We start from the raw sequence: 17,037 nt of genomic DNA on the forward strand, positions 1-17,037 counted from the left end.
CAAAAACCTTCTTAATGAAATGTTAACTACAAAGTAGCCTATGTCTACCTGACAGAATGATATCATGATTATTTGCATCAATCTAGTGGCCATTTGTTTTGCAAAGTCTGCAATCACATGAGCGCTACAGAAACATCGCTAACCAACCAACGGTCTATGGCTGGTGGCAGTTGAATTAAACGGTAACTACACCCAAAAATCTGAGCGTCATTTTTCCCAGACCTCAAAAGTGGTCTCCTGATGTAGTTTAAGCTGGTTGAGGACTTAGCACACCCAATTTAGTTGTTAAAACCGTTAAGATTCTATAGGCCATTTTAATTCATAGCATTCTAGCTTCTCTAAATCATCAATCTTTGCTGCAGTATTCATCCTTCAGCCTCTGAGACCGAGAGAGAAGCAGATGTCATAGATACTCGCCTGTTTGGAGAGCACTTGCTGGAAGGATGCTTGCTCATAGAGAGATGTCGTAGGAGTTGCTTTCAAAATGCTCTATTCCTTTTCTTTCCCATTATGTGAAACAGGAAATCTCTATACTGGCAGAGGAGAGAGAGAGAGAGAGAGGATGAGTCTGTCACTGTATGGAGTATAATCCTAGGGAATGCCAAAGCTCTGCTGGCGGATAATTTATTCAACTTGTCTCTCAGAGATTCTTTGTGGAATAGTCAACTTCAGACATCATTGCATCATTTCACACAGCAGTAGCCGTGTTGTCATCCTCTGGATGGCAGGTAGCCTAGCGGTTAAGAGCACTGAGCCAGTAAACAAAAGTTTGCTGGTTTGAATCCCTGGCCTGGCAAGAATGATTTTTTTTAAATTCTGCTATTGAGCAAGGCAGCACCAACAACTGCTCCCTCTGATTCAGAGGCTTTGGGTTAAATGCGGAAGACACATTTCGGTTGAATGCATTCAGTTGTGCAACTGACTAGGTATCCCCCTTTCCCTTCTGTCTGTAGAAGGAAACGCACAGAGTTTAACCAAACTGCCATAACCCAGAGAGAAGGTTAGACCTGAGTTGCCATTGCTGTAGCAGTACGTTGTTTTTCTTTTTGACGGCATTCACATTTTCCTCTCTCAGTTTTATTTGACGGCGTGATTCTGAATTACACAACTACAGAGTTTCACTTATCCACTTTCTGTTTCCCTTTAGCGCTCCTTATACTAGATAGATTTAGCATGGTTCTGTTAAGTAGACAAGGCTCACCCAGGGCTAGTGGAACATGTCCCACATAAGGAATGCATTACATTCATACTGATGGGTATTTACAGCAGCACGGCTGCTGGTCTCACAGCTCCTTGTCTTGCTCCAGGCGCCAATAGCACAGACTAAGAATTAAGACCGTAAATTCCTGTTAAAGTATGATAGAATTCTATAATATAAATGACAGAGTATGGACTACACTCTTAGGAAAAAAAGGTTCCATCTAGAACCTAAAACAGTTATTCGGCTTTCCCCATAGGAGAACCCTTTAAAGAACCTTTTTTGGTTCCATGTAGGACCCTTTCCACAGAGGGTTCTACATGGAACCCAAAAGGGTTCTACCTGGAACCAAGAAGGGTTCTACTTTGAACCAAAAAGGGTTCTACCTGGAACCAAAAAGGGTTGTCCTATGGGGACAGCCAAAGAACCCTTTTTGAACCCTTTTTTCTAAGAGTGTACTGTATTGGTTAACTCTGGCCTTTGTTGGACATAGATCACCCTATGCTTTCCGCTTGGTCCCTTCTCTCATATAATCCTCCATACGTGTCCCTTCCAATTAAAAAAAACCCAGCATCCATCCCTGCCTCTGATTTCTGTTTGTTTGCCTTTCAATTTCTATGGTTTCTCGTGAAATATAGTATCTCCTTTACTTTATGGGGTCACAGTTTGAGTGGAAGTGCAGTTTATGGGCTGTGTAGATGACTGGAGGATTGCTGCCTGGAAGATGCATACTTTTGTTCTTAATATATTTACAGGTGTTTACTGTCAAGTAAATGAAATATGGCCAGTCTAACTCTTTATGACTAAACACACAATACTTTATGGCTAGGAACCTTTTGTTCCATTGTTATATTTGGCCTGATTGTCATTTCTGTGTGTGATGAGTTTAGGAAAGTATTGTTAATTTCTAATAACACTCAGTCAGGGTTTGTAACATTTCATTGTTGTTGATTCAATGCACTGAACTTGCGTTCTTGGACAGAAATTCAATAAACAGTTAATCTGAAGAGTCCTTTTTAAAGAAAGATGAAAATAAGACTTTGTGTCAATCTGCGTCCGCTGATGCTATTCCATTAGTATTCTATGGTCTTTGTCTTGTGACCCTTTTGTCTATGTTTTATTCAAGTGGAGGGCATGTGCAATTAGAGTGAAATAATGGTGGTGGGTTGTCTAAATAGAGAAAAGCTTTCCTCTGATTAAGTTAAATGCGGTAGCGAGGTGGGCTGGGATGTCCGCCTTTGGAGACAGATCAAAGAGAATGTGGTTTTCATCTAGTGATGCGGCCGCGGTGGGGGCCAAACACTGCCCGTCCACTGATGCACCTCAAAGCGCTCTCGTCAGGGCTTTGACGGATGACATCGCCGCTCCAGAATGATAGGCTATTATTTCACTTTGCATTGGATAAATGGCAATGCTAGCTCCTACCTGTCCCCCTCACCTTCCCTCGCCTCGCAGCCTGGCACCAACAGACAGACAGGGGAGGGAGTTGGGAATAAGAGGCCTGAGCTCTGTGGGACTGTGCCATTTTGTGATCATACTTTCTCGTTTTCCACCTTGTTGTTCTGGGTGACTGAGGACAATGTGCTGCTGTAGTGACAATGACATTTGATAAGCAGCTTATTTAATAATGTCTCTCTCTCTCTCTCTCTTGCTCTCTCTCTCTCACACACACACACACACACACACACACACACACACACACACACACACACACACACACACACACAGACCAGCAGTATTCATGGTCTCCCTCTCAGCACTTCGATGAAGAAAGCAACTCCCCTCCTCCACCCAGGAACATGAAGGCTCTGTCGGGCGGGCGGCCCAGCCAGCTCCAGATCACCTCGGCTCACACCTGCGGCCTGGCCGACTGCGAACACTCCCTGGACCACCATGACTCTCGCACCCCCTCTTACCTCCTCAGCCCCACAGAGAGCTGTCCCATGGAGCACCGCCGCTGCTCCCCCCATAGCTCCATCCACTCTGAGTGCATGGCAATGCCCGTCTCCGTCTCCATGGCCAACACAGACCACTCCATCTCCAGCAGCACCTTTCCCAGGATGCATTACAGTTCCCACCACGACAGCAGCGTGTCACGGGACAGTGGTGGTGGCGGAGGAGGTGGTGGCGGTGGATCACGGGATCGAGATGAGTGTGGCTCGTCGCACGGCGGCAGCGGTAAAATGAACAGAATCCCGGCCAACCTGCTGGACCAGTTTGAGAAGCAGCTTCCGTTACATCGCGACGGCTTCCACACACTGCAGTACCAGAAGACGCACACCACCACCACGGAGCAGCGCAACGAGAGCCCCGGGAGGATCCGACACCTGGTCCACTCTGTCCAGAAGCTCTTCACCAAGTCCCACTCCCTGGAGGGCTCGTCCAAGATGAACGGCACCAAGGGGGACTCACACCGGGAAGGCTCCCACCACCACCATCCCAACCACCATGGACACCACAAACACAGCAAGCGCAGCAAGAGCAAAGAGCGTAAGTCATCAGACAGCAGCGGTAAGCAGCGCTCCGGGGTGGCGGGCTGGTGGAGCTCGGACGATAACCTGGACAGTGACAGTACATACCGGACGCCCAGCATCATGTCCCGCCAACAGGTGGACCACATCAGCCACTGCTACCCCGACTCTGTCCACAGCCACTACGGGGACCTGTCGCTCAAGACCTCCAAGAGCAACAACGATGTGAAGTGTTCCGCGTGTGAGAGCGTGGCCATGGCTCCTGAAGGGAAGTTCATGAAGAGGAGCTCCTGGTCAACGCTGACTGTCAGCCAGGCCAAGGAGGCCTACAGGAAGTCTTCCCTCAACCTGGAGAAACCCATGACACCCACAGACCTCAAGCCCAACCTCAGGCCCTGCCACTATCTACAGGTGAGTCACTCGTATAATCCTAGTATGTCCGTTACTGGAGCCATGTTGCTGGAACCACAGTAATGTTATAGATATGCAGAGAGATGGATGGGATTGGTAGCGAAGCAGACAGATATGTACAGTACGGATAGACATAGGTCCGCTGGTAGGCTGATTTAGTGAAGCTATTGAAGAGAGGATTTATTGTCATTAGCAATCAGTGTCGAACCGAAGACCAGCTAGGCTACATGCTAACACTTAGAAACACTGCAAACAATGAGGCTCATTGATTAGCACTCATCTCAGTAAGCCTGCCGTTAACATGACATTCCATTGTATCAGAGGCTTATATTCAACAGACAGTGAGTCCAGACAGAGTTACTATGATGTTGTTTGTCTCAGCTGGACTTCTGATAGTTCTGAGATATAATCACTTGTATTTCCCTGTCCAGGATATGAATCACCTGTCAGGGGATCAGCAGGGTAGTAGCAGTGAAAGGGACGGCACAGTGGGAGCGAATCAATTACTGTATCAATGAATGACACCAGTGACAAGTCGGGAGTGCAAAGAAAAACTCAGGATCAATGCCGATTTGAGCTTGTTGTCGTGCTGTTTCTCCAAGTTATCAGTTGGTCTGTATCGGTGTGGGAGAGCACTTAGTTCACGGCCAGGATCCGCTTTGTGGGAAACCCTGGTGGATTGTGGGGAACGGCATTAAGATCAATTCAAAGGGAATCAGCATGTTTGTAGTTGATGGTCCAGAGGTTTTATGTTGGGGTTGTTGTAGTAATGGGTAGGCCATTTGCTTGGGAATGGCAAGTCCCTTACCAACTGCACTCTGAAATAACTATGTATATCAAACAATGGTATTTGTGTATGATGAATCAATATCAAAGCTCTTAAGACAATGAAAAGTACATGTTTTACAGTAAGCATGCAACCCATGAGGTATGATCTGCTGATAATCTCAGGGAACTTTGAGTGGGCTACTGCCTGGAGCTAAAACCATGTGAACTCCTCAACACTCAGAGAAACACTCCTCAGGGACTCTCCATGAAGTGGAATGTGGTGTAACTGTTAGATGCTGTCTTAAATGGACAAAAGGTACATTACTCAACCCACCCACCATTCTAATGGGGAGTCCGGCATTGTATCTGACTATTAGCTGACGTAAACAGGAAAAGGGGAGCATGAGGTCTGTGACTAATTCCAAGCAACTGTATATAAAACACTTTTAAAGGTGATGAACTCCAAACAACGTTGGGGCCTTAGAACCTCTACTCTCTTATCTCTCTAAGTGTACTAAGCTCTCTCTGAGACAATGATGATAGGAGACGGTAATGTAATCTTCATCTGATCATTAAATGGGGTGTCTGAACATCCATAAACACGTTGGTTGTTCTATAAATAGCCCGACCCGTTCTATTGGTTCTCTGCCGCAGGGCTATTTTGAGTCTCGGTTGTCAATCGGCCACGGGTGACGCATTTCCCCTGGGGGATTGGTGCCCTCTCTCAGAGGTGAGCTAGCTACCAGGGAGACAGGGGGAAATAAACAGACTATTCTGGTCTCTGGCTGGCTGGCTGACTGGCTGTCTGACTGTCTGTCTCTATCTCTCTCCCTTTCCTTATCAACAGGAGCAGTGAGTCAGGCAGATAGAGTTCTTGTCAACAACATTATTCAAACTTTAGGCAACATCCTGTTGCTGTTCTGCTTTGTTTTCCTATTTCGGTTTTAGGGTGCAATCCTATAGATTAAATGCGGAAGACAAATTTCAGATGAAGGCATTCAGTTGTGCAACTGACTATGCATCCCCTTTTCCTTTCCCCAAAAAGATAGTTGTTGTTGTTTGCTGTTGTGGGGTGTTTGTGGCACTCATTATGGTTTGATGTGCCAGCAAGAGTATTATAGTTTTGGGTTTTTAATTATTACATTTTTTTAATACATTTCTTAAAACTTTTATTAGAAATTCGGTTAGTTTCAGTTAGTTTGCAGACTTGATTTACTAGTTTTATTCCGTTTAAGTTTGATAATAGCATATTATATTTTGCTTTTATTTTATTTTATTTCAGTGTTAGGAACAGAAAGTGGCCTATGCGTGGGAGGCTAGTCTTGTGGACTTGCCAGACTCAATGAATAACTGAACCAAAGCTTTGTCTCTTTTTTTATACTCATTGGAATGAGGCAGGTTTCTGCTCATTTAAAGCCAGGGGGGGAAGTAAGCCGGTACGGTCCGGTACAGTGTAGGCCTACTGGCAAAAGAGATAGTGACGGTACGTTGTACCGGTAAAACATGAGCCTATCTCTATAATTAAAACAAAGATTAAAAGTAAACTGCTATTATACCGCCTGGCAGCCGCTTGAGAAATGAGCGAATGGACTTAAGAACGGATGGTATGAACTCCAAAATGCTGTGTATACTAAAATGCGGTGTGGTTCGAGGGGAACACAAACATTTTGAGAAAGTAGAGATCACTAGTCGGGACCGAAACATGCGCGGACACCCGTGCATACAACAATCTATTCAGGTTACAAGTTTGCCTAATGACAATCAACGAATGTCATTACACTTTTTGGTGTTTTAATAGATGCCCCTTTTCATTCATTAAATGACAGGTGCAAAGTGCACTGTTTTAGATGCTGGAATTATTTAAGAGTGGATGACTGTGCGCAGGTAGCCTGCTTTTTGAAGTGATTTGTTTGACAATCAATGAAAACATCATGCCTGGTTGTGTTCATGCCACATTATAAGGTAATACATTTTTACAGTTAAATGACATGGCTTTACTATTAGACCCATACATTTTTACAGTTAAATGACATGGCTTTACTATTAGGCCCAAACATTTTTACAGTTAAATGACATGGCTTTACTATTAGACCCATACATTTTTACAGTTAAATGACATGGCCTTACTATTAGGCCCATACATTTTTACAGTTAAATGACTTGGCTTTACTATTAGGCCCATACATTTTTACAGTTAAATGACATGGCTTTACTATTAGGCCCATACATTTTTACAGTTAAATGACATGGCTTTACTATTAGGCCCATACATTTTTACAGTTAAATGACATGGCTTTACTATTAGGCCCATACATTTTTACAGTTAAATGACATGGCTTTACTGTTAGGCCCATACATTTTTACAGTTAAATGACATGGCTTTACTGTTAGGCCCATACCTTTTTTTCACACATTTTCACATATAGGAACATCAACTCAAATGTTATTTGTCACATGCAGCGAATACAACAGGTGTAGACTTTACTGTGAAACGCTTACTTACGAACACTTTCCCAATAATGCAGAGTTAAAAAGTAAGAAAGGAAATAAAAAAAGGAAATAGTAACACACCAAAATACCACACCGGGAAAAAAATGGTATCTACTTTCACCCAGGTCTAAAGCACACTCCTAAAGTCTGTTGTCCTCGGGAAGAGGTTGCCGTTTGCATTGTCAACGTGCAGCTAGCTGGTGGCTGTCTCACTTTGTCTTTTTACTTTAATTGTTTGAATGCTTCTTGTGGATGCTGTTCAGGTGAACTTTCAAGTTGGTAGGGGTTTTCCCTTTGATCTCCATGCCACGCCTGTACCATTTTCTAACACAACAATACATTTACTTTTGTCTCTCACAGCAATGTCGTCAAAATAATAATAAGGCGGCCAAAGGAAGTGTTGGCTTTGGGGATGACCAGTGAAATATACCTGCTGGAGCGTGTGCTACAGGTTGGTGTTGCTATGGTGACCAGTGAGCTGAGATAAGGCCGGGTTTACCTAGCAAAGACTTATAGATGACCTGGAGCCAGTGGGTTTGACGACGAATATGTAGTGAGGGCCAGCCAACGAGAGCATATAGGGCGCAGTGGTGGGTAGTACAGTATATGGACAAAATGGATGGCACTGTGATAGACTACATCCAGTTTGCTGAGTCGAGTGTTGGAGGCTATTTTGTAAATGGCATTGCTGAAGTCAAGGATCGGTAGGATAATCAGTTTTACGAGAATATGTTTGGCAGCATGAGTGAAGGAGGCTTTGTTGCAAAATAGGAAGCCAATTCTAGATTTAATTTTGGATTGGAGATGCTTAATGTGAGTCTGGAAGGAGAGTTTACAGTCTAATCAGACACTTAGGTATTTGTAGTTGTCCACGTATTCTAAGTCAGAACCGTCCAGAGTAGTGATGCTAGTCGGGCGGGCAGGTGCAGGCAGAAATCGGTTGAAGAGCATGCATTTAGTTTTACTAGCATTTAAATGCAGTTGGAGGCCACGGAAGGAGTATTGTATGGCATTGAAGCTCGTTTGGAGGTTTGTTAACACAGTGTCCAAAGAAGGGCCAGATGTATGCAGAATGGTGTCATCTGCGTAGAGGTGGATCAGAGAATCGCCAACAGCAAGAGTGACATCATTGATATATACAGAGAAAATGGTCGGCCCGAGAATTGAACCCTGTGGCACCCCCATAGAGACTGCCAGAGGTCCGGACAACAGGCCCTCCGATTTGACACAGTGAACTCTATCTGAGAAGTAGTTGGTGAACCAGGCGAGGCAGTCATTGTAGAAGCCAAGGCTATTGAGTCTGCCGATAAGAATGCGATGATTGACAGAGTCTAAAGCCTTGGCCAGGTCGATGAAGACGGCTGCACAGTACTGTCCTTTATCGATGGCGGTTATGATATCATTTAGGACCTTGAGCATGGCTGAGGTGCACCCATGACCAGCTCGGAAACCAGATTGCATAGTGGAGAAGGTACGGTGGGATTAGAAATGGTCGGTGATCTGTTTGTTAACTTGGCTTTCGAAGATTTTAGAAAGGCAGGGTAGGATGGATATAGGTTTATAAGAGTTTGGATCTAGAGTGTCTCCCCCTTTGAAGAGGGGGATGACCGCGGCAGGTTTCCAATCTTTAGGGATCTCAGACGATACGAAAGAGAGTTTGAACAGGCTAGTAATAGGGGTTGCAACAATTTCGGCGGATCATTTTAGAAAGAGAGGGTCCAGATTGTCTAGCCCAGCTGATTTGTAGGGATCCAGATTTTGCAGCTCGTTAGTGTGCAGAGGACAGGACAGAGATAGAGTACAGTTGGCTTCTTCCTGAAATTACAAATGTTGGGAATCATATGTGGCATCAACCATCGCTCTCTCTCTGGCAGACTGATTACACAAATTAGTCCCAATTACCCTGCCATGAACCCATTCACACACACACACACACACACACACACACACACACACACACACACACAGGCCCTCGTTAGTACCTGTTGGGGAGGAACAGCAGGTTTGATTTAGATGCAGTAACGTGACAGTGACAATGCAATTAAGCCCTGGACGTGACCAGCTTACCTGACCAAGATACAGATTTACTACCGACTGCTGCTCTTGGCACACTGCTCGGCCAAAATGCCACAACACAATATCTTTGTTTACGGTTTGTCTTAGTCTTGATTAATTCACTTTCACCATTTAACACAACTCTCTTTTCCTTCCAGAAGAGTACAAAGCAAGGATTAGGCTTTGATAGGTTTGCTGATAAGGCAATGCGGCAGGATTTAATAAACCAATGAACTGCCATGTTGACTTGCCAAAGGTGGATCGTTCAGAGTGAGAAAGCCTGTGATTAAAGGCAGAGTGAAGTTGCAGCACTGCAGAAATCACAGAGTTTCTCTCTGTGAGGGTGAACCAGACAGACAAAATAAACCCACATCATCAGAGATGGGCTATAGCCTCGCTCGAAAGCCTTACACTCAAAGGAGGGCATAGGTTAAAAAAATAATAATAAAATACCTTTATAGCTGAAGTGCATTCGGAAAGTATTCAGACCCCTTCCCTTTTTCCACATTTTGTTACGTTACAGTCTTGTTCTAAAATGTATACAAATATTTTTTTTCTCATCAATCTACACACATTAATGACAAAGCGAAAACAGGTTTTTAGAATTTTTAGCTAAATTATTAAAAATACACAAACTGAAATACCTTATTTACATAAGTATTCAGACCCTATGAGACTCTAAATTGAGCTCAGGTGCATCCTGTTTCTATTGTTCATCCTTGTGATGCTTATACAACTTGATGTAGTGGAAAGACACACCTGTCTATATAAAGTCCCACAGTTGACAGTGTATGTCAGAGCAAAAACCAAGACAGGTCGAAGGAATTGTTGGTAGATCTCCGAGACAGGATTGTGTCGAGGCAAAGATCTCAGGAAGGGTACCAAAAAAATTGGGCAGCATTGAAGGTCCCCAAGAACACAATGGCCTCTATCATTCTTAAATGGAAGAAGTTTGGAACCACCCAGACTCTTCCACCCGGCCAAACTGAGCAATGGAGAAGGGCCTTGGTCAGGGAAGTGACCAAGAACCTGATAGTCACTCTGACAGAGAACCAAAGTCCCTCTGTGGAGATGAGAGAACCTTCCAGAAGAACAACCATTTCTGCAGCACTCTACCAATCAGGCCATTATGGTATAGTTGCCAGATGGCCACTCCTCAGTAAAAGGAACATGACAGCCCGCTTGAAGTTTGCCAAAAGGCACTTAAAGGACTCTCAGACCATGAGAAACAAGATTCTCTGGTCTGATGAAACCAAGATTGAACGCTGTAGCCTGAATGCAAAGTGTTACGTCTGGAGGAAACCTGGCACCATCCCTACGGTGAAGCATGTTGGTGGCTGCATCATGCTGTGGGGATGTTTTTCAGCGGCAGGGACTGGGAGACTAGTCAGGATCAAGGGAAAGATGAACGGATTAAAGTACAGAGAGATCCTTGATGAAAGCCTGCTCCAGAGCGCTCAGGACCTCAGACTGGGGCGAAGGTTCACCTTCCAACGGGACAACGACCCTAAGCACACAGCCAAGACAATGCAGGCGTGGCTTCAGGTGGCCAAGCCAGAGCCTAGATTATAACCCGATCGAAATCTCTGGAGAGACCTGAAAATAGCTGTGCAGCGACACTCTCCATCCAACCTGACAGAGGTTGAGAGGATCTGCAAAGAAGAATGGGAGAAACTCCCCAAATACAGGTGGGACAAGCTTGTAGCGTCATACCCAAGAAGACTCAAGGCTGTAATCGCTGCCAAAGGTGCTTAAACAAAGTACTGAGTGAAGGGTCTGAATACTTGTGTAAAGGTGATATTTACGTTTTTTCTGAGGTAGTAAGGTATAGAGACCCCAGCCTTCATTGCCCTGACAACGGAGTCCAACAACCTTATGACGGGAGAGAAGACCATTAGCTGCAGCCTACCAGGCAGTGAGACCCAGACCCAGGACCATCCAATACATAACCCAGACCAAGAAACACAGAAAGAGAGAGGTAGAGCAAGGTAGTCTGAGAGAGAGAGCCAGAACGGGAGGGGAGATCAAAAAAATAACACCCCTCGCTAAAACACACTGAATCATTCTCTTCCCACAATCCTCTCTGAAGAAATGATGGAGTGGGGAGGGATTATCACTGATTGAGGTGTTTAGCGACGTCGTGCCAGGGAAGCCAGGTCTTTCCCCCTTTCTACTCTGGCTGGGTCCTGTTTTAATGGCGCTGACTTATGTTCCTAGCGGGAGATGACCTGAGTGGAACGGAGCTGCAGAGTTAATCAATGAAATGCACTGCAGGAGCAGCAGCAGGGCCTACAGCCTACAGCCCATCCCCCTGGGGAGGCCTATGGGGCAGGAGCAAGGCTGAGAGCGCAGGCCTGGAAATGCACATTCAGTACAAGCCATTCACATATTATCTGGAGAACTGGACTAGAATTTAGAATGTATAGTCTATCCTATTAGGACAGGATCAAGGCTGAGACCTGAGGCCACATACAGGTGAACGCCCAAACATAGTCTGGGAGAGGAGATAGACTGTAGCTACTGTATATCTCAGAATGTGTCCTTTTTCTGCCTCTCGTGTTTTGCCGTCATGTCTAGTTTGTAGTGGCTCTCCTCACTTGAGTAAATTTATTACATTCTGCCCATAGATAACTAAGTACACATTCTAGTATATTCTATCATGTTGCAAGCAGCATGAACCATTTGGACCACGACTGTGTAGATTTGTATGTTCTCTTCCTCCATGCAAACAGCCCTGTGCTGTGTGTGTATTCATTAGGATGGGAGACACAGAGATGTCTGGTTCGCTGTCTCTACATGGGGGGGGAATCCACCCGTCTATCTAGTTTATTAGCAAATCCCAAATTAAACAAATCTCACCACAGTGTATGGCTGTCCTCTGGCGCTCCTTCCTTAATTAGACGTCTAAAAATATCTAACTCCTTGAAGACTTAATTAACCCATCGACTCTGGTGAGCGTTCAATGTGTGTGTGTGTGTGTGTGTGTGTGTGTGTGTGTGTGTGTGTGTGTGTGTGTGTGTGTTTTGGACCAGACGTCCTCACAAGCGTATTAAAACAAGAACAATTTAGATAAGTGGGGACATTTTTCCGGTTTTTAGGGTTAGAATTAGGGATAGGAGTTAGGGTTAGGGGTTAAGATTAGAGTTAGGTTAATGGGAATAAATAGTTTGGACCACACAAGGATAGTACAACAAACGTGTGTGTGTGTGTGTGTGTGTGTGTGTGTGTGTGTGTGTGTGTGTGTGTGTCGTCTGAAGGATATAAAATGATAACTCCCTTGGTATGTGTGTGTGGCCCAGTTTTGCTTATTTGTGTGGCATCATCATGGCACATTTTGCAAGCCCCTTACTCTGGAGTCATAATATTATGAATTTCTGCCATAGAGCGCTGTGGTCCCACGGGCCTTATGACTTTCAACACACAAGCCCTATTAACTACAGCCAGCTCTCTACTGTCAGATCATTGGTAAGCCAAGCTCATCGCCAAGCTAGGGACCCTGGGACTGAACCCCTCCCTCTGCAACTGAATCCTGGACTTCGTGACGGGCCGGCCCTAGGTGCTGAGGGTAGGCAACAACCCCTCCGTCACGCTGACCTTCAACATTGGGACTCCTCTGGGGTGTGTGCTTAGTCCCGTCCTGTACTCCCTGTTCACCGACAACTGCGTGACCACGCATGACTCCAACACCATCATCAAGTTTGCTGACAACACGACGGTGATAGGCCTAATCACAGACAACAATGAGTCAGTCTAGAGGGCTCCCGAGTGGCGCAGCAGTCTAAGGCACTGCATCTCAGTACTAGAGGTGTCACTACAGACCCTTGTTCAATTACAGGCTGTATCACAACCAGCAATGATTGGGAGTCCCATAGGGCGGCGCACAATTGGCCCAGCGTCATCCGGGGTAGGCCATCATTGTAAAATAAGAATTTGTTCTTAACTGACTTGCCAAGTTAAATAAAGGTTCATTTTGAGACTTAGCAGTGTGGTGTCAGGACAACAGCCTCTCCCTCAACATCAGTAAGACCAAGGAGCTGCTCGTGGACTATAGGAGAAAGAGGGTGCGCCCCAATCCACATCGATGGGACTGTTGTGGAGTGGTTCGAGAGCTTCAAGTGACTTGGCGTCCACATTTCTAAGAACTTAACATGGTCCACACACACAGTCGTGAAGAGGGCACGGCAGTGCCTCTTCCCCCTCAGGAGGCTGAAAAGATTTGGTATGGGCCCTCAGATCCTCAAAAAGTTCTACAGCTGCACTATCGAGAACCTCTTGACTGGCTGCATCAATGCTTGGTATGGCAAATACATCGCAAAGCCTTACAGAGGGTGGTTCGGACAGCCCAATACATCACTGGGGCCAAGCTCCCTGCCATCCAGGACCTCTACATCAGGCCGTGTCAGAGGAAGGCCCGAAAAATTGCCAAACACTCCAGCCACCCAGGCCATAGACTGTTCACTCTGCTACCGTCCGGAAAATGGTACTGGAGCATCGGCTGTTATAGTTGCGGTAATTGAACTCTGCTGTACTTGAAGTAAAGCAAAACTGTGATAGAGAGGGCTCTATTGTAACAAACCTAACACAATACCAAAAATATAAAGAGATCGAGGGAATGTCCACTCACCGTTATACTGCTCGCAAATGTAATGTTTTATAAACAGCATGGAACCATCTTACAGATCATATTTGCACTTCTCCAGAAATAGCAGACGAATTTACCAATGGACGGTGTATCTTTCTAATAAGTTAAATTACATGGGGGGAAACCAATCATAGATTTTTTTCTAAATACGAGATTCCTCGGCACAAAAAGCACATCTCTCCTTCCATGGGCACTGTGCTTCATGGCTGGATAGGCTGTACTTGCGCTCTCTAAATTCATGCCTTTATCAACTGCGTTACCGTTAAGACCTGCTTTTTGTGGGTCTTAAAATGGCCCATTAGCGCTGTAAAATGGCCCATTAGCGCTGCATGAAATAGTCACTTTTGCGCTTGTTTTTAAGGACAAACCTCAAATATTGCCACCCCTCCCCCTCAGTGCAAGCGAGCTGATGTTAGACAGGTAAATTACCGAACCTGGTGTTAGGGCTGGAAAATGTCAGTGCCAGACGAAATTGCTAACTAACGTGCGTATGACACTTGCACCGCCTTTCTGCCAGCCGAAAATAGAGCCCAGAGAGAGGAAGAGAGAGAGAGAGAGAGACTTTAGTGCTAACTTCTTTATTTAACGAGCCTGTGATATTTAAATGAGTTTGTAAACAGCATGATGTCATCAGTTCGATTAAATTAACCCCTAGCCGTTTGTCCAGCAGCTTCAAATAGTTTCCACAACCTTTCAACAACTGCCATTATACAAACAGAACACCAGAATATGATACTTTTGTGTTAGGCTTAGGATTTTAGTTTGATCTTTTGAATTTCAGAAGGGTTTTTGTAACAAATAGACCCTCAATTACTCTGTATATTTTTGAAGTAATTATATTGAATTAAACCCAATTCTATTTTATTCAACTGAACTAGAACAGTTCTCTTGCATGGTTTATTTACTGCTCATAGACGTCTTGCGTCAGGAAGTAAACCATCCCTCAGGAATGTCAAACAGTGTTACCGCTGCTCTGCTGTGGTTTATCAGGCAACATGTAACACTCTGAAAGCAGGAGACACCACATCTCTGATGCTGCTCTCACATTCAATATTGAAGAGCCTTATGATGTGTAATGCAACCTTGGGTAAACACAGCACGATCACACTGCACGTACCTCGCTTTAAGTTTCAATCTGGGAACAGATTGCAGTCAAGGGAACAAGTCTGAGTCAGAAAACATCTTGCCAATGGGGATGATGCCATGCAAGAGCCTTGTCTCAGCTGCAAATGTCTTACTAGCTATAGAGAGAGAATGATAACAGAATGTTACAAGTGATGTACTGTACCTATCTTTGCCTGAGCTGTGGTTAAATGTGACTGTGGATGAATCTCCTATTTAGTTTGATCCGCTATGATCCCACTCTCACCACCTTCATTTTACCAATAAACATGATCGAGGACAGTCTGCTTTACACTACGGCTGAGCCAATAGCCACATTGAGAAAACAACAACTCTCCTGACATACCAAAACCAAACAGCTAATGGCTAACTGTTTTCAGGTCTATGTAACAATATCCACAGTTTAAAGATAAACTGTACCTACCTACAGTAACTACTGTACCATGTAGGTAAGTACATGTTACTGCAAGTCGGACCAAAGAAACTTTGAGGTAAACCTGTGTATCTATAGTACTCTTACTATAATTACATTACAGTATCTTCTACAATCTTACTACTTCTGTTACAGGGTAACCAACCCTTCTCTCTAACCCTCTCTCTATCTCCCGCCCCCAGGTACCTCAGGATGAGTGGAGTGGTTACCCAGGGGGAGGTAAGGACGATGAGATCCCCTGTCGGAGGATGAGGAGCAGCAGTTACGTCAAAGCCATGGGTGATGAGGAGAGTGGAGAGTCTGACTCCAGCCCCAAGACCTCCCCCGTGAAGACGGTCCGGCCAGACGCCCTGGTCAAGTCTGTCATGCAGAGACCACTCCTAGACTCCCAGAGGTATGTAAAGTATCCTAGCATGTGTAACTGAGTTAAGAACGTGCCGTAAGCTCACTCCACAGCTAGCTTGAAATGTCGCGGATGGAGCCATCCAAATCGGTACCTTTTGGGTGCCTCAACCTGATGGAACGTTGTCAAGGAGGGCGGTCACGTATGTTGCGAAGCAGAAGATCACTGGTTCGAGCCCAGTATGGGGCAGTCAGACATGGGAGGAAGCTAAGCTGTTAGCGGCACACTGACCCCCATTACACATGAAATGCCAAAGGTTTGATCCTAGATCTGTGGTTAATAAGGGCAACTTCTAGAACTTGTAGAAATACCAAATGAATTAATAAATTAATCAGATTTCATTTCTATAGCAAAAAGTTTTTAGTGTCATTGTTTATAAAGCTTTGTTAAGTGTGTGCACTGGAGGCATAAAATGAATGAATGCTGGAAAGGATTAGATAGGCCATGATGCAGACACAATCACAGAAACGAAGTTAGGATGATGATGGCATGACGTTAGAACAAATGCAGCAGATTAACATGAAATTAGATTACAATACTTGTCCTTTGGATGAGACGAGCAAAATTCTAACACACTAACAATGGCGCAAGCAAAAACATATCCTAGATAGATGATTCAATAAGAGGGGCAAGAGTGCTGCCGTTTGCCTTTTTACATACTCTGTTGGAAGGCAATGTCGTTATTGGATTATAAAACTGCATATTGTAGTTCTCTTTTTCTTTACATTAAAGTCAGTGAGGAAAATTAAAACCAAAACGATCCAATGTTGTTATTTCCATAGAAATGTCTCCCCATTACAAATCTGGTTTCAGAATAGTTTTAGAGCCTTGAATTAATTACACATAGTGTTTAAAGGGGCGCACAGGTTATTTCCTCTGTGTCTACTTCTACATGAAAAAATACTATAGTATACTATGGTATAATACTATAATATTCACTGAAATGTTTTTGCGGACTTTACAGTACTGTAGTATTTACAATTACTGTAGTATTTACTGTTAAATATAGTAGAAATACTGTAGTAAAAGAACTATAGTATTTAC

At 44.5% G+C, this 17,037-nt stretch overlaps 1 protein-coding gene across 2 annotated transcripts in view; it reads left to right on the forward strand.

The window, feature by feature from the left end:
* The window catches only part of LOC106610776 (disks large-associated protein 2), a 187,644-nt gene that overhangs the window by 134,119 nt on the left and 36,488 nt on the right, over window positions 1-17,037 (forward strand). For both annotated transcript variants that reach the window (XM_045723417.1, XM_045723418.1), the window contains exons 2-3: window positions 2,927-4,080; window positions 15,773-15,984. In XM_045723417.1, coding sequence (XP_045579373.1) covers window positions 2,998-4,080; window positions 15,773-15,984 — 1,295 coding nt within the window. In that variant the 5' untranslated portion in view covers window positions 2,927-2,997. The remainder of the gene's footprint in view (window positions 1-2,926; window positions 4,081-15,772; window positions 15,985-17,037) is intronic.

Source organism: Salmo salar, chromosome ssa09 (genome assembly GCF_905237065.1).
Source record: "Salmo salar chromosome ssa09, Ssal_v3.1, whole genome shotgun sequence".
Taxonomy (NCBI): Eukaryota; Metazoa; Chordata; class Actinopteri; order Salmoniformes; family Salmonidae; genus Salmo; species Salmo salar.